General features: G+C 38.3%; 1 protein-coding gene across 1 annotated transcript in view; it reads right to left on the reverse strand.

Annotated features, from left to right (window-relative positions):
- Window positions 1-1,593: 1,593 nt before the first annotated feature.
- The window catches only part of LOC106877996 (cephalotocin receptor 1), a 228,447-nt gene continuing 210,410 nt past the window's right edge, over window positions 1,594-19,630 (reverse strand). Inside the window, exon 3 of the mRNA XM_052971191.2 lies at window positions 1,594-2,222. Coding sequence (XP_052827151.1) covers window positions 2,011-2,222 — 212 coding nt within the window. The 3' untranslated portion in view covers window positions 1,594-2,010. The remainder of the gene's footprint in view (window positions 2,223-19,630) is intronic.

The following is a 19,630-nucleotide window of genomic DNA, read 5'->3' on the forward strand; positions in this document are numbered from 1 at the left end:
GACTCCCCTCAATTATACATGTATACAGATAAATTATAAACATTCCGCTTTACCCAGGCGGCATTCCATTCATTAAATAAATTTTTTTAGCTGAACTGTCCATAGCATACAAGGCTACATGAGATATAAAAAATGTTCAGGATTTGCATTACATTAAAAATTTGATGTAAGAAAAAAGATATTTTAAGATTTTCTCCTTTTGTATAGATTTTTAACTAGAAATATGGAAGGGTCTGGTCAAACCTTACAATGGAATTAGAAAGAAGAAAACACATAAATACATACGCGCAATACATACACACGCAGACACACACAGACACATACTTACGCGGCACACACAGGCAGAGATAATACAAAACATATTTTATTCGTAATAAATCAAATGAAACCGTTTACGAAGAGTTGCTTTCGAACGCACTGCACGTTCTGAAGCTGCAGCATGTAGCCGTAAACAGGATATTAAGGAATAGACTTCTCTAATGTTCACCCTGTGACCATGTAGCTGTTTCTAAATTTCAATAAGGAGCTTTTCTTTCTTGGTAACAAATATATATTTTAGAGGAGAACTTAAAGGAGCTAGACGAAATGCTATGTAGACATATGAACATACATATGCATATTCTAAGTCATATATATATATATATATATATATATATATATATATATATATATATATATATATATATATATATATATATATATATATATATATACATATATATATATATATATATATATATATATATATATATATATATATATATATATATATATATATATATATATATATATATATATAAAGGGCATTAACTGTGTATTAATGCCTCACGCTATCGAGGGACTAAATAAGTAAAAAAGAATTCCAAAAATAAGTAACATATTTACCGAAAGCGAGGGAATGCAGCTTTTCAAAATTTATCTCTTAAAAACATTTAACTCAACGGTAGACCACTGGTTTCTCAATCAAATACAGAAAAAACTGTGAAGTAACCTGTATTCTTTTGTTCATCTACTTGATAAATTCTTATAAAGAATTTATCCTATATTATATTATAAATAATTAGAATATATTCAGTGCTGAATATCATTCTGTATAAGCACATGTTACCGAGATGCAACTGGATAAATTCAAATCTCTTTCAGAGATATATAATTGTGAACAAGAGTCATCGTTACTGTGATGGCTACATCGTGGTAGGTTGATTCTTGTTTATTTTTGTATATCTTGACCATACGTGTACTGATGAACAAAAGAATACAGGTTACTTCACAGTTTTTTCTGTGTTTGATTGAGAAACCAGTTGTCTACCGTTGAGTTAAATGTTTTTAAGAGATAAATTTTGAAAAGCTGCATTCCCTCGCTTTCGGTAAATATGTTACTTATTTTTGGTAGTTTTTTGACTTATTTAGTCCCTCGATAGCGTGAGGCATTAATACACAGTTAATGCCCTTTATATATATTTAAATATATCTATGAAGAAACGATGAATCTTTTCATTACGAAATTTTTCGTTATTTTTTCATTATGAGGTTTTTTCACGCTGACTACTTGATAAATTCTTATAAAGAATTTATCCTATATTATATATATATATATATATATATATATATATATATATATATATATATATATATATATATACACAGCTTGAATGTATTAGGGTGTATTTTTAGTATGCGTGAGTGTGGACTGTATGCATGTATACGTATAAGTAGGTTTATAAGTATATATGCGTGTATGCGTATGCGTGCGCGCGTGGTAGTGTGCTTTTGAGTGTAAGCGTGTACTTCTATATATTTATGTACATATGTATATCAGTACGCATGCAAGTATACTTATATGCATACATCCATATCATATACGAACACAGGAAATTAAATTTACGTTTGCAGTTCTAAATATTCTGTTCTAAATATTCTTTTGTTCTTCCAGTCCATTAACATGTCACTCAGATTACCAACATAATGGAAGCCGGCGCTTAGTTGTGGTATTCAATTTTCTGAATTTCTTCAGTTTCTGGCTGTTTGATCCAATTTTTTTTTCATTGACATCAATCTGATATCATTCCTAGATGGCAACACAGTCACTGAAGTCGTTTCTTCGTCTTGAACAAAGCGGCTATTCTTTGCTCTGTGTTGGAATACACTAAAGATCATGTAAATCCAGGGATTAGTACAGCTGTTGAGGGACGAGAGTAGTAATAATATGGTATAGATTGCACCTAAAAAATATTAAGGAAACAGTTAATTAATGAAATATGCGTTTAGTAAACATTGTTAAATACATTCAACTCTGATATATATATATATATATATATATATATATATATATATATAATACACACAGACACAGACACAGACACACACACACACACACACACACACACACACACACACACACACACACACACACACACACACATATATATATATATATATATATATATAAATATATAAATATATAGTTTTAGGGAAAAGAACCAAGTTTCATGAACTCATCGATGAAAATCCACTATCACATATAGAAAAATTAATAATTAAAAGCACAATAAATGAGTATAATATAATACACAGTAAATATCATAAGATAAAGATAATAAAATGACTACACGTGTTTCATAACTAATTTTCAAATAGAAAGGAAATTTAAATCGATTAAAATCAATTAAAATTATCGAAAATAAATTCTATTCAAAAATACAGCTAATCGTCAGGTCTTAAATAGAACAATAATTATAATAAATAAATATATATATCAACCAACAATAAGTACCAAATGAATTTATATAAAATACTTATAGAAAAATTATTAAAAATATCAAAATAATAAACATTCCATAATCATCCCTACATGAGTGTGTGTGTGTGTGCGTGCGTGCGCACGCGCGTATGTTTAAGTAGGAAGAGAGAGGGAACGGGAAACTATTTATGTGTTCCGTCTTTTTACATACAAACAGAAACGCACACACACACATATACACATACGCATATATATATTCTTCTGTTCCTCTGCCTCTCTCTCTTCTCTTCCCACATGACCGGCGTTCAGCCAAGCCTGATTTTTCTTTCTTGGCCGGCCGTCGTCCGTGCGACATCGATATTCCTCCCTGTGCCTGTGAAATCTTGTATCCCTGCCGTAAGGTTTTATTTCCACACACGCCAGCTTAATTTAATTCGTCCTTAGTCGAAAGACACCTGTTGTTACGTCCTGTTATAATCATTATATTGTATTTGTGTAACATTCTCCGTTTTTTCCGTCCTTGTTTTCGTATACATTCGCTGCTTTCTTCCAAGGAATCTCATGTTCTTAGCTTAGTTTTTTTCTTGGGGCTGGCCAGATTGGAGCAATCTCGATTATAGTCAGCCGAAATTGCGAAGATAATCTGGTACTCGACTGAGGAAAGAAAACTCAGAATGACCCGTCCTTGTTTTCTTTGTATCGTCTATCTGGATGTTTTGTTGTCCCATTTTTGTATCACCTAACTGTCCGGATTTTTGCGTTTTTGTCCCATTTTGTATTTTATATATATATATATATATATATATATATATATATATATATATATATATATATATATACTAGCAGTATAACCCGACGTTGTCCGGGTGTGACTTATTACGCCATCTACGATAAGTCTTGCTAGGTGAAAATCAAATAAAAAAGAAAGCCTTACAACGAAAAAGACCCTATGATGTAAATATGTTCATAATTCAAAGGACGATGAAATTAATAGGGAAAGTCTGAAGGCTGTTTTGCGTATTATTATTAAGTGTACGTAAATTTCATCCGTCTAATTGGCTATAGAAATGCTTGTGCAAAACAACTTTTTGCCCTGCCTTGATTATACATAGCAGGGTAATCCCTTTTCGCAGGAGGTAAGACGGCAATTTCTGATGAAGCAATTGCTGGCGATCTGTTGCTACACAGTTTTGCCAGAATTCTATCAGATTGGGCAGTAGATGTTGATGCACCATTTTGTATTATGTTCAAAGTAGCTTCTGGAATGTGGTGAATTGCTGCAGTTTGTTGCTGTCTTTTTAAACCGGTTGCTTTCTTTCCCCAGTAAGCTCTCTTCTTTGTAATGAAGTTCACTGATTTGCAATGTGTTGTCTATAAGCTCCGTAGTTTGTATATTTACAAAACATTGACGAACATGAGTTATATTGCAGTGAATGCTTGTGTGTACGTGCGCGTGTGTGCGTTTGAGAGAGCAAGAGAAAATAGGGAGAGAGGAAAAGAGAGAGAGAGTGGGAAAAGGAATAGAGAACAGGAGCAATGAAGAGAGAGAAAGAGAGGAAGGAAGAACGGAAGACAGTTATAAACTAGCAATGCGTGCGCGTGTTTATATAAGAAACAAACAGAAAGTAAATCTTATATCTATAATGTTGATCTTTGTATGTGTTTCTGTGTATGTTGTTGTCACAGATCACATATGTGTGGTTGTGTGTGTTTCTACGTTTCTATGTTATGAAAATATGTTAGAGGTAGAGGGGTAGAAGAAAGCTATTAAATGGGAGAGATGAAGAACGAAGTAAGAGTGAAAAGGTAGAAGGAAAGAATAGTCTTAAAGCAAGTTAATCTATGACTTTGTATGAATCACTTTCTCTCTCTCTCTCTCTCTCCCTTCCTATTTTACTGTTACCCTCTATATTATATGTTGAGCGCGTGATCGATGTGTAAGAACGCCGATGCAGGTAGAAGGGAAGAAATATAAAAGTTGCTAGAAGCAACAGCCAAATCTCCCTTAAATCATACAAAGTAAACGGAATTTTAAAAAATCTAATTACTGCACTGGAAAGTTCACATCGAGAAAATTGCATTGATGTAAAAAGTTTTACGAAAAAGTGGAAAATGTTGATTTCTATAAACTTTTAAAAAGCTTCACACAGATACACAACTTCAGCATTATATATTAAGATGGGCAACACACATACACACACACTAAATAAAAAATGACAGGTATTTGTATGTATGTGTGTATTAATGTGTATTGTGTCTCTATATACATATGGTAGTAAGTAAATGCGTTTTAAGAAAGATATTCCAAAAATTCAGTTTGTAGGGAATAAATGTTTAACTGTCGATCGTATTTGGAAGAGAGTGACAGGTATTTGTATGTATGTGTTTATTTATATGTATGTGTACTTTTGTACGTATGTATGTATGAGTGTATATTCAAAAACATCTATATTTACACTTTAAAGTTGGTTTTCACACTAAACCCTGTTCTGCAGAATCAGTGTCGCGACGGGAGGTTTGTGCCCATCTTAATGTTCTGAGATTAAATTCCGCCGAAGTCGACTTTGTCTTTCATTCTTTCGGTGTGTAAAAAATAAGTACCAGTTGAACACAGGGTTCGATATAATCGACTATTGTCCACCTGCCCCAATCCGCCCTTGTGGGAAAGATTGAAAATAATAATAATAGTAATAATAATAATGACCTCTGCCGATCAAACTCCCAACCCACAAGTAAGTCTTAAGTGTATATATATATATATATATATATGGGCAACACACACGCACGAAATAAAAAAATGTTAGTAAGTAAATGTGTTTTAAAAAAGATTGTTAAATTTTCAGATTAACACCCGCACGATTTTCAGTACAGTGTTAGGGTTAGGGTTTTAGGGTCAGGGTTAGGGTTAGGGTTAGGTAGGTAATCGTGCGGGTATTAATCTCAAGATTTACGAAAAGATTTCAAAAAAACTCACAGTTTGTAGGGAATAAATGTTTGTCGATCGTATTTGAGAAACATGTGTGGCTATTTTTTTTTGTTGAAGGACAGAGTTCAAAATATGAAAATGAAACCATTAAAGTGAAAGTATCTGTCATTACAGTATGGAAATGTGATTGTTTCAGTTTTGATACTGAAAGAGTTTTCTTTTACTGTCAGTGTTTTTCCTTCTTTTTGTATTTGCTGTTGGATCGTTCGTAAAGGTTCATAAGAGAAAGTATGAGTTGAAAGGATTTGTAAAGGTAGTAGTAAGAGGAAATTAGATTCTATTAGGGGGGAAAATGTTATTTTGTGTGGTGTAATGGATTTTATTCGTAATTTTGTGTTATTTTGACGGAAAAAATGACGCTGTGACCTAAGGTATGGTATTTAGAATATTAATTCCGATTCTTTCATTCAAGAAATTTGGAATTGTGTAAATGTATGAATTTTCAACATACACAAACACACAGAGAAAAATCTGCCTTTTATAGATAAGATATATAACAAATTTACGCACAGGCAATTTAAACAGAAATTATTTGAGGTCAATAGTAGCAGACGCTGTCGAATTAAAAGTACCCAACCCATGTCTAACGCAGAGTGAATTTTTGTTTTCTATTTGATAAAATATCACTAGTTAGATGAGGAAACCATTTCCTATATGCATTTCAAAATGTCTAGCTATTGTGAACAAACAGTTTGATAATACTTTAAATGATATTTATGCACACACACACACACACACACGCGCACGTACACACGAAAATATATATGTGTATATGTATAATCAATGCAAGGAAAAAACCATTTCCTTCAAAGGGATGTAAAACATCTAATTTTCACTGGTTTTGCAGTTAGATAGTAGAAAAAAAGTCCGAACATAAAATGGTACAATTTCAATATATATATATATATATATATATATATATATATATATATATATATATATATATATTAAAGGATATAGAGATATACAGTTGACATAATAAAAATGAATTTACATTAAAATATAATATAATATAACAAATAATTAAAGCAAATATATATCCTACAATTTCAATCGATTCATATCCACTAGAGAATTTATAAAAAATCACATTTATGCATATGAGTATCCTCTGAAAAACAGACGAAATTTCATGCAAGGACTGCTAAATTATAAAACAGACTAAATTATAAAACATATGCCTATGTTTACAAGCGTTAGCGTTAATAATTTTAAAATAAATCTAATAAACAAAGCAATTACAACGGCAATAAAATGTTCTTATGCATCTTTAATAATATTAATCTAAAGATATTTGTGAGTGCCGTCCAGATATTGAAAATTTGTGAAGTCGACCGAGGTAGGTGGAATTGTTTTTTGAGCTGTGTGTAAATAAATGTGTTGTAATTTTTTTTGCAGTAAATTTCGTATAGCTCTGGGGCAGTTCCGTTTGCTTTCGGCGGCTTTAATTTGTTACTCATTTTGTGAGAAAAAATTGTGGACGTGTGTGAGTGCCGTCCGGAATTGAAAATTTGTGAAGTCGACCGAGGTAGGTTGTTGTTTGACTCCCCGGTAGAAGCCGCTAACGCGGCAAGTCAGACACTGCAGGGGGAGGAAATTTTGTTCCTCCCCTCTTACTGCGGGAAAAGAGTAATTAGAGCCTGGGTGCATGGACTACCCCCAAGTTACAAGGCCGAGTGGATCGCTGATACCATTCGGCAGGGCTTGGGGGACAGTGGACCCAGGCTCCTTAATGTGCACATGTCACCTGCAGTCAACTGGCAGGGCACCAAGGCGACACTGACCTTGTGGTCCCCAGTGGCTGTAGGAGACATGTGCTTTCCCGATTTTTAAAAATTGGCTGGAGCAAAGGGATCTTTTTTAAAACGGGGGCCACATTTTTCATTAATGTTTTACGTAGTGCTTTTGGTACCGAAAGACTTTCAAACTTCGTATACTTATCTATTTTGTGTTATAGAACAGAAAAATATTTTTGTATTTGAATTTATTTCATGTAAAAAATTGTCTTATTTCGATAATTTCAACCAATCACTGACGTCCATTCAGCCGATATACATTAAGTGCCGACTACATAAACAAACGATTCTTCGTTTTATTTGCTTTTTTCATTTTAAATTTGCTTTAACCCTAACCCTAACCCTAATCCTAACCCTAACTCTAACCCTAGGGTTAGGGTTAGGGTTAGAGTTAGGGTTAGGGTTAGGGTTAGGGTTAGGGTTAATTGTTTCAGAATCGTTTGTTTATGTAGTCGGCACTTAATGTATATCGGCTGAATGGACGTCAGTGATTGGTTGAAATTACAGAAATACGACAACTTTAACATGGAATAATTTATGGATTTCTTTTTTTTTAAAGAAGACTAAGAGAAAAAGATGTTTTATATGACACATTCTACCAGTGATCCAAGTTTCAAAGTGTTTCGTTAATGAAAAATGTGGCCCCCGTTTTAAAAAAGATCCGAGCAAAGTACCCCGTTAATATTGAGGGCCGGCAACCAAGGTGCCATGAGTGTTTGGAAGCTGGCCACATAAAAAAACTGCCCCAGTGCCGTGATAAGGCCCTGGAGCAGGATAAAGTGCCCGCTGCCCCCCCCCATTGGAAGGGGAGACGGAGAAAGTCGTGGAGACAGGTGCCTCCATGAAAAGAAAAAGAAAGGTGAGCAACAATGGTTGCTCACCGGTTGAAACAGAGGAGAGCAACAATGGTTGCTCACCAGTTGAAACAGAGGTTGAGGGGGAGGTAAAGATATCCTTGGGTATGCCGAAGGAGGCCCTAACCCCCGAAACCTCTAAAAGGAAGAAGAAAAGAGAGAGAGGTGGGAAGCGGCCGGCGGATGTTTATGTGCCGCCGACCGAACCAGTCACTCCTCTGGAGGGAAATGTACCATCGGAGAGGGAGGTCCTGTCAGCGGGAGTTGTGCTGCTGGCGGGACAAGGTGAGATCCCTCCCCCTGAGGAGGAGGAGGAGGAGGAGTGTCTCCTCCTGTACCTCAGAGGTGGAGAGGTAGAAGAACGTTTAAACTTTGAATATAAAGAGAGGTTCGTCTCGGCCTGCGAGAGCAGTTCGAGGTGGCCCCAGCAAGTGGCCGCAGCAGTGGTAACCAACAGCGTCCGTGCTAGGGTGGAGGCCGACTGTGGCGGCCGCTCATATGTGTGCATCAGCACTGAGGCTGAGACGAACATGGAGAGCTGCCTGCGTGCAGTGGAGGGCCTACTTGAAAGGCATTGATGTTTATAAATATTGAGCTTGAACAATGTATTCGAGGGGTTATCGGTCGGTGGGCGCCGGTGCCCCTCCCATTTTTCATTTTGTTATTTTTCACCTTTTTTTGTTATCACCCTCATCTCATTAATGTCCGTGTCCAGCCCGCAGCTTCTTTACGTTTGTCTGTCCTTGTTTGTCCCCTCTTTGTAAGGCCTTAATGGCCAATTAAAATGAAATAAAGAAGCTCGCTTCCGGTTAACAGAGGTGGATGTGGGCTAGCTGTGCTCCGTCCAATTAATGAAAACAAAGAAGATTTGAAGAACTCGCCAGGGTAAGTCGGTTTTGTTGCTCAGCTGAGCAATAATTTGTTGTGTATTTTTTCTGGAGGTTTTTGTTCAGCATTGCGACATTTTCGCTTGCCTTTGGCGGTTTTTTTGTGTTTGTTCGTTTACGAACAAAATTGTATTTTCATTCTCTGTGGTAGGCGGGTTCGCTTCTGCCATAGAGTGAAAATTTTTGCTTGGCCTTTTAGCCAGGAAAACAAAAAAAGACTTTGTGTTCACATTTGTGAACGAATTGTGAAGTCGACCGAGGTAGGTGGAATTGTTTTTTGAGCTGGGAGGGGTTTGTTGCTGTTTGTTTTTTTTGCAGTAAATTTCGCCCAGCTCTGGGGCAGTTTCGCTTGCTTTCGGCGACTTAAATTGTCACTCGCTTAGCGAGCAAAAAATTGTGTTTCTCGTTCGTCGGTGTTGGTGAGAGTGCCGCCGCAACGACAGACTGAAAATTTTTGGAACTTTGTTGAATTTCGAGGATTTGCCTGGTGGATTTACCTGGATTACCTGGTGAAGAAGAATTTTTCCCTGTCTGAACTGTGTTATTTGTTTATTTGTTTCTTTTTTTTCCTTTCTTTTTCCTTTCTTCTAATTTTGGTTCTTCTTTCTTTCTTATTTTTTCTTTTGTATTCTGTTTTTTTTCTTCCTAATTAATTTTTTTTGACTGTTGTGTTCTATTGAACTTTATTTGAACTTTTTTCGGACATGGAAAAAAAGAACATTGAAAAAAAGAACTCTGGCTTGGTGTGGGAACTGTGCCCACGCAAGCAGTGGTTAAAAGAAATGGAGGGGAGGACGGTGGTTATGCGGACCTATTGTAGGTCACGAAATACCATCACCCTCTTCAATAGAGAAACAATTGAAAAGGAGTTGGCAAGTTGTTTGCCAACAAAGAAGTATTATATATCAAGGGGGGTCAAATTTGCGACGGTGTGGTTGTTGTTTGACTCCCCGGAGGAACCCGCTGACGCGGCAAGTCAGACACTGCAGGGGGAGGAAATTTTGTTCCTCCCCTCTTACTGCGGGAAAAGAGTAATTAGAGCCTGGGTGCATGGACTACCCCCAAGTTACAAGGCCGAGTGGATCGCTGATACCATTCGGCAGGGCTTGGGGGACAGTGGACCCAGGCTCCTTAATGTGCACATGTCACCTGCAGTCAACTGGCAGGGCGCCAAGGCGACATTGACCTTGTGGTCTCCAGTGGCTGTAGGAGACATGTGCTTACCAGAATTTTTAAAATTGGCTGGGGCAAGGTACCCCGTTAATATTGAGGGCCGGCAACCAAGGTGCCATGAGTGCTTGGAAGCTGGCCACATAAAAAAACAACTGCTCCCAGTGCCGTAATAAGGCCCTGGAGCAGGATAAAGTCCCCGCTGCCCCCCCCCTCCACGAAAAGAAAAAGAAAGGTGAGCAGCAATGGTTGCTCACCAGTTGAAACAGAGGTGAGCAACAATGGTTGCTCACCAGTTGAAAGAGAGGTTGAGGGGGAGGTAAAGATCTCCTCAGGTATGCCGAAGGAGGCCCTAACCCCCGAAGCCTCTAAAAAGAAAAAGAAAAGAAAGAGAGGTGGGAAGCGGCCGGCGGACGTTTATGCGCCACCGACCGAACTTGTAACCCCTCCGGAGGGAATTGTGCTGCCGGAGAGGGAGAAGCTGCCAGCGGGAACGGTGCCGCTGTCAGAAGACTCTTCCTCTGAGGAAGAGGAACTTATCCTCTTGTACGTCAAGGGGAGGGAAGTTGAACGGCTCCTGGATCGTGCATGCGGACGGGAGAGATCCTTTTCTGCATGCACATCAGCAGCAAGATGGCTCGCGCAGGTGGCCGCTGAGGTAGTTACCCGTACCACCATTAACATGGTCAAGGCCACCTGCAATAAATTGAGTTATTTTTATTTTAATAACGAAGTGGATTACAACTTGGATTCTTGCCTGATGGCAGTATCAGATATGATGACGAGGAACTATTGATTGTAAATTGATTATTGATTGTAAATTAATTGTAACCATAGTGAACAAAGGTTTTCGAGGGGTTGCCGATCGGTGGGCGTCGGTGCCCCTCTCATTTCTCATTTTTCATATATGTCATTCTCATTTTGTCATTTATGTTTCTGTCCAGCCCTAGCTTCTGCTAATCTATGTAATGCCTAAATGGCAAATTAAATGAAATAAAGAAGCTTGCTTCCCAACCACATGGAACTCTAGAATCCGAACTCTAAAATTGTTACACACATAGATACGCACAGCATAATTTATTATATAAACAATATATGCGTATAAATTACGATTAAACCGGATGAAATATGTCACAGGGAATAACATTTTTATGACCGCCCAGCAGTAACTCTATTCAGCTGAATAGACGTCAGTGATTGGTTGAAATTACAGAAATACAACAACTTTAACATGGAATAACTTGCGATGTACGTTTTTTTGTTAAGAAGACTAAGAGTAAAAGATGTTTTATATGACACATTCTACCAGTGTCCCAAGTTTCAAAGTGTTTCGTTAGTGTTTCGTTAAGAAAATACTGGTGCCTTCGTTTTGAAATAGATCCGAATATACACATATTAAAGGAAATAGAGAAATAAATTGACATATTAAAAATTTATTCACATTATAATATAATATAATTATACTATAAAAAGATATAATATAACATAATATAATATAATATAACAAATAATTAAGGCAAGTAAATATCCTACACTTTGTTTCGATTCATATCCACTAGTGAATTTATAAAAATTCACATTTATGCATATGAGTCTCCTCAGGGTAATATTTGTCTAAAAATTAAGATAAAATTTCATGCAAGGACTGCTAATTCATAAAATAGACTGATTTAAAATATACCTATGTTTACAAGTGTGAGCGTTAATAATTTTAAAATGAATTAAATGAGCGAAACAATTACAACGGCCATAAAATGCTCTTATGCATCTTTATTAATATTAGTCTAAAGTTATATTAATCTAAAATAAACACTGTCCATTGTTATTAAATAATAAAATCTATATAAGATGTTAAGAATTTATGGTGGAGTAGGAAATATATTTATCTGTAATATCCGAACTGTTATCATTCGATAATGAATATGCAAATCAGTTATCAAACCTGCATATTCTGAAACTTTTGAATGAGCGTAGTTTGCAAAAGTCAATGATAAAAGTGAACTGTTGTGTGATTTTCAGCAAATGTACGCTATACAAACAAAACTATAATGGACATTTTACAAAACAACCTGAGACACGTCAAATTTTCTCACAAAAGATTTATTTCTATCATCGTAATCAAGTTTGTTATTGGTTACATCAAAGCAACTCCTTTACTTTTATCTTGACTTACATTTGCAAATACATTATTTGAGGTACTTTTTCAGGTTTCCCAACATTAAATAATATCAACAACCAAAACAAGTGAAATATAAATAAAAAATGTAGGTAACAATATTTCATCAACTTGGATCAAATCTATAGTATACATTACATGTAGCTGCGTTAACCCAATGAAAGGTTGTCGTATATCAACACAGCTTCTTACCCACGGCCTAATGTCTTTAAAACCCTCGTAAAGGGCTTGGTTAAGGACTGCATCATCGATATACTGGACATAACTCGCACAAAAGAGAACGCTATCGTTAAGTTCCCTTGTTTTCCCTACCCTTCACAATGAGTGTGAAAACTTGCTTTGGAAAAATCTTCCTTAAATTAGTAGATAAGCTTTTGTCACGGTCACATAGGTATAGTGAATTATTCAAAAGACATAACTTAAGGGTCGCATTCAGCTGTGCACTAACCTACCAACCCATATCAGATCGGTCAGACATCTTGTCAACAAGGGCTAGGCCTTTCATTTCTTATTAAGGAGGAATGATAACCGCCGTCCTAATAGCTGATGAACAAGGGCTAAGAGGACGAAGACCAAGAAAAAATGTCACCCTCGGTACCAGGAATGAAAGAACCCTCCGAGAACCAAGAAAAATTGAACTAGCTCAATAAATGAACAGATATGAATAGAATGTCACAAGACTCATAGTGGAAGAGATATGGCGAAAAAGCCAATGATGAGGGTCATATGTTCTATTATAGCAGCAGGGAAGACAAACATGAACAAGGCGTCGGATTTCTCGTGAATAGAGTTACCAAGTCAGTAATGGGATTTAATTCCCTCTCCAGTGGGAACTGCACCATACCACTGAAGGCATTACTGAAGGCATTACTCCAGTTGTCCAATTATATGCACTTACGTCGGACTATGATGACGAACAAATAGAAATTTCTTCAACCATCTCTAAGGAATACTTGACCAAACATCCAAGAAGGATATCGTCATTGTACTTGGTGACCTTAATACTATAATTCAGAACCTCATGAAGATGTCGTAGGCACAAGCACAATCAGGCTATACATACACATGTTGATGGGATGATAGGAGTTTCAAGAATGAATATAAAGAACAGTGGTAGCCGTATAGATCGCATTACGAAAAATCGTGTACAAAAGATTACGAGGATCATGAGAATCCCATGTCTAAGTCCCCCATAAGCCCGGCAGCGTACCAAGGTACCTCTCCATAATTCAGATATTTCGTAACATTTTGCTGTTTCTGTGCAGTAAATTCCTGTTTCGCTACGTTTGTTAAGAAGGCGCTTACCATTATTTAATATAATCTCCAACTCTTTCTTTGTTCATAATCCACAGGAACACTTATATCACAGGTAAGGTATCGCATTTCTCAGAAACCACGAATTCAATCTAGCTTATTTTAGAATAATCAGCTAGTGATTAAGGTGCTCCTAGTGATTAGGAGAGTGTTGTCCCTATTGCGGAATTAGAAATTTGAAATTAAGGAATTATAAGGAAAATGACTCATATAACATATTTGATGCTTTGTCTACTCATTACGAGGTTCTTAATACTTCTACTCGGTAGTAATCTCGTATAATACTATATATTCTTTTAAGAAATCGTCCGTATGGTATAACGTGAAAAAGCTTACAAAAAGAAACATTTCATTAAAGAGGGAATAATTTCAATCTCAAGGAAATTCATGGAGGTGTGTTTGTTTACTTTTCTTTACATAACGTTAGTTTAGCAAACAAAAGAACAGAAAGCAAGTTCTTAGTGTTTACATGCAAAATGATAACTGTTTCCAGGGATGTATGCCTTATGAAAATATCTTATTGTTGCCTATAATTTCCGTTCTACAAATTCACAAGCTATTTATTCTTTGATAAAGAAATCAAAATTGATTCCATCGCACGTTGTTTCTGTGTTGGTTATTATTATATTTCTGTTAATTTGTATTGTTGAACATTTGATGCAGTACTTTTTAAACTCTTTGTCTTCTGTTTGTGACAGATTTTTGTTAACATTTTTCCCTTTGCGTGAAGGGGGAAAATTATTATTTATTATAATTATTGTGTTTCAAAATGGATAAATCACCTATCTAAAACAGGACCAGCATCGAACATGAGACTAGTACAAGAAAAAAACCCTGATAAACTGCGAAAGTAGCTCGAAATTAAGGAGTATGCCGTTAGGCCATGAGTTTGTAAAAAGGAGAAATGTTAATTTTGCGGCTGCAGCCGGAATATCAAGGAAGAATCTGAATTGTGACAGCGACGAACTGATGAAGTACAAAGGAATGCTGAAAAGGCAGGGGAATGAAACTAAAATTACTCCTCCCAGCGAAACTACACACAGAGCACTTAGGTGCATTGTGATTTACAAATCGTTCATTGTTAAAAGTAAAAAACTCGACAGCGAAAGCAAAGAAGCTGCAGAACTGTGCCTGAGGCCAGTCTGGAATGGCGTAGCATACGTCACTAGAGGAACGAAGTATGTCACGATAGAGGTACGTTTCAAGTCAGAAGAAAAAGCCAAGCAGGCATCAACGAAGCCTCTTAAAACTGCTGAGGGGGTACTCCTACCTGCTTATCTTGGGGTGGACTTCCGAGATTAGAGTAGAAGATATACCACTTGAGGTAGACCCTGCTTGACTGGTGGCAGCCAAACATACGAGGTTAGAGGACAAAGTAACTATCCTCCTAGAACTTTAGAACTGCAGAATTGGCAAGGACAGGGGCTGGAAATGCTGATCCAAGCAACCTCTGCCGACTAAAAAAATATAATAGACACAATACAGGTGGGGGAAAGCAAGCTACGAGTGATAGTCGAGGGGAGGAAGCCTCATTGCTACAAGTGTGGCCCAAAGGGCCACATTAGGGCCGAGTATCAATCTGCCCCCGTAAAAGCAACGATACACCAAAGGAGACGACTGCTGTGACACGTAGCGAAGATCACAGTGAAGAACCATCAGAAACCGAAACAGAGGAGGAGGAAATGAAAGAAAATCAAGAGGAGGGGTGGGAAAAATTGTTAGATAAAAGAAAAGGAAACTTACAAACCATTCCAACCCCACTAATCCTACTGCAAAAGCAAAGTAAAAACAAACAAGCACACAGGAACCTAAAATTCCCCAACCCAAATCGTTCCCCAACCACCTGGACACAAACTATACTGCAGTAGTGACAAAGAATAAGTCATTACTCAAACTCTTTTAATGTGACAAAAAAACTTTGAAGAAAAAATATTCCTGAAAATATTGCTATATATTCCATCGACAGACTTAACTATAACATGTTAAAAAATCAATTTAAAAACGACATACGCCCTCTTATAAAGGACTTCTCGCAAATTTACGAGGTCTTAGTCAATGATACCCCTCAAACCCTGGTTACAAAAGAATGAGATGGATGTCACAAACAGAAAACAAAGAGTTTAAAAAGTACTACATCAAATGTTCAACAATACAAATTAACAGAAATATAATAATAACCAACACAGAAACAACGTGCGATGGAATCGATTTTGATTTCTTTATGGCCCTCAAGGGGATGTCCCACCAAATCTCAAACCGTAAGTAGAACCTTTTATGGATACCTTTTATGTAGGGTGCTTGAATGTGCGCGGCCTGGGGTCAAATTGGAAGCAAGATTGTTTCCTTAAGGAAGAGAGGAAAGAAAAAAACTGAGGGAAAAATGCGAACCCACACCCTACTCCTACCCTACTCCCACCTGACTCCCGCAACGAGACAGGTGTCGCTGTGATACTCAGGAACAGTTTAGATTTAGAGACAAAGACATTATTTATCGACCCGGAAGGCCTTGACGTGACGCCCAGAAGTGGTAAGGCATTCAGGCTAGACAGTCTGAGTTTTTTCGAAGCCTAGAGAAATTTCTAGTTATGTCTCACACTATAGTAATGTTAGGCAACTTTAACGCAATCTGCGATGCACGAGTAGATTGGTTCGTACATGGATAAGAGGGGAAATCTGTGCTTCAAAAATCTGCTCAGTCGATTTCAGCTGGCAGATAAGTACAGACTAGATGTATCAGATGATCCATTGTGGACATGGACAAAATGCGATGGGACATCTAGAGCTTATTTAGATAGCATAATAATTAGGCAGAAAGGCAAAAACCTAGTTAGACGTCCACAATTTCACCACATGATCACAAATTTGTGACCTATAGACTAGACTTAGATACGTTACGCAGACAGAGAACAGGCTACTGGAAACTCAATAAGTCTTCGGCTTATGAGGAGTACAGGAGTCGGATTAGGCAGTTAGTGCTGAGGGCATTATCTGGCGCCATTATTAACAACAAATGGTGGTATGCCCTCGAAAGAGCCCTAAAATTTGAGTCTACTAGATATATCAATGAGTTAGTGGCTTAGAAAAATAGAGTAGAAAGAGCTTTAGTTAGGGCCCTAGACGAAGCACTGGAATCTGGCTCCGCACCCCGAGTTTTAGCAGCGAGATTGGCTCTTAACCAACACCTCGCGGTTAAATACGAAGGATGCATAGTCAGGGATAAGCAACATGCAATAGAACGATAAGGACTCAAAGCTGCTGGATGAGCCCGTGTGATAGAGACCCAACGTGGAAATAATGGCACAATAAGGTCTCTGGCGCATCATCAAGGGAGCTTGGTAACCGAACCCGAGGAGGTGTGTAAGGTCTTTCAAGAGCATTTCGCCCTGCTTTTCGGGAGGGGCGGCGGGATGGAGTGTAGGAGGGACCTCATAGACTTCCTGGTCGGTAAGCCGCGTCTCTCGGGGTGAGAAGCGGAATGCTGTGATGGGCCGATCACAGCTGCGGAGGTGGAGGAAGCTTTGTCGGACTGCGACGGAGACAAGTCGCAGGGACTAGATGGTCCCCTCTACGAGCTATATTACAGTATGCCATATTACTTGGACACTTACTCGTATGCGTCTTCACCAACCGGCAGCAGAATGGATTTATTCCCAGGTCTGTGAGCTGAGGGTGGTGACACTGCTTAGAAAGCACCCAAACAAGGGGGATATTATAGATAATTTTCGGCCCATCACTTTGCTTAAACGCAGAGGTGAAGATTTTGGCCAAGGTTGGTGCGTATCGTGGGTGGACTCGTCGGGAAGGTACAAACATATGCCGTTCCTGGCAGATCCATAGAGGACAACCTCCACCTTATACGCTATACCTTAGAGAGGGTTAACAGGATTCCTGGCAAGGGCGTAGCTCTGGTCCCAACAAATTCGTTGGGCGTTGGACGGAGGGGCCAGTTAAAACGCTAGGGGTTTGGTTTGGTCCAAACCTCCAGATATAGAAGAATTGGGACGAGGTAACGAGCAGGGTGACCTACCTAACTCAGACCTGTTCTGAGTGGCGGCTATCTCTGAAAGGGAGGGCGGAGGTCGCAGTTGTGTTAATTGATTACCTACCGCCTAATTGTCGAGCCTTGTCTCCTTTCGTGGATGATCAAGCTGGAGCGTCTGCTCTTTCGCCTCTTGTGGAAGGGTAGAGTTCCCCTTGTAAGGCACTCTGTCTGCTGCTAACACCTGCTAAAGGGTGGGCTAGGGATGCCTTGGCTGTTGATGCACAGATATGCACTGAGGCTGAGGCATCTGTGGCTCTATCTGGATAGTGAACAGGTGTGATCTCCGTTCGTTAAAACGTTACTTCCCAGGTTTACTAGTTTTAGTGAACTAAAAGCATGGATCAAGTGTAGGTCAAGGTTGGGAGGTTGGCAAGCGGAGTGTCATCAGGCCCTCTCTCTTCTCTCCCGCTCGGGTAATGCCTGCTGCGGAGGTTCCACCTCGTCATTCTATAGAGGGTTGGTAGAGGCTACGTGTGACGACGACCTGGTGGAGACTCTGGGCTTCGACGACAGTCAAAGTGCCGGCTTGTTCCGAGGGACATTCGGGCCGGGACTTGATTTTTATTTCTGTCATGCGTCGACCAAGGTATGTCGGCACGAGTAATAAATCCTCCGCTTTTAATGGTGTTGTAGAGTGCCGGATGGCATCCTCTTCCGTTGGGAAGCGCACTTCCACTGTTCCAAAGCGCTTCCCTTTGGTTACGAAGTTTTTTTGGCCCCATATGGGCTTTAGAGCTATCTCCAATCTCTGTGGGGTAGCATTCTCCATCTTTTGGTATCTTGTGTTGAATACCTTGTATACTATTGTTTTTCTGTTCGTTGCTTGTATTAATGCTTGTGGAGTGTTAAGGAATACATTATCGCCATCCCTTCTTAACAATTCCTTGGCATTCTTTATTTCTGCCATTGTCACTTTGATTTCTTCTGAACTCTGCTTAGCTGCGGAGGCGAAACCGTTACAATGGCTACTGGTTGTGGTCTTGGTGCTGTTGCTGGTGTTGTTTTCTTTGTTTTCTTTGTTCTGTTTTTCCTCCTCCCTCTCCGGTGTAGGAGCAATGGTGGAGGTGAGAGCTGGGAAGACAGCGTCAGAAAGTCTGTTAAGCAGACCTGAATCAGAAACGCTGTCCGCTATGGCGTCAACTGGGTTGGGTGAAATGTGACTTGACCCATCATTCTTTTTGTCGGGAAGTGATGCAGAGAGAAGAGAACAGCTGGCTGTTCTTTTCAATGACATTTTGCCTTTTAAGGCATTAACTGGGCGGGGTGAAAAAAGACTTGACCCGTCATTCTTTTTGCCGGGAAGTGATACAGAGAGAAGAGAACAGCTGGTTATTTTTTTCCGACATTTTTCAGGTATGATACGTGTGAAATGTGAAGATGGAAGTTTTTCAAACGAAGAATTCACCCCTAAATGGGGGGAAAACTCGCCTAACCGACTAGCTCCGCAAAAACCTAGTCGGCTTGGCTACAACAATATATAAAAATTAAAACAGATTTCAAAAGATTTCCGGGTAAAAACGGCAACAACTTACAGAGCTTCAGGAGACACGTCCATCCGCTTGAAAGGCAATAATAATGGTGACGATAATAATAATAATAAGTGTTAACTGCAAACGTAAGCAGACTGAATATGAAAAGAAAGAATGATGGCAGCGGACTGATTAG

This window comes from Octopus bimaculoides, chromosome 10 (assembly GCF_046866305.1).
Source record: "Octopus bimaculoides isolate indiv1 chromosome 10, ASM4686630v1, whole genome shotgun sequence".
In the NCBI taxonomy this organism is placed as follows: Eukaryota; Metazoa; Mollusca; class Cephalopoda; order Octopoda; family Octopodidae; genus Octopus; species Octopus bimaculoides.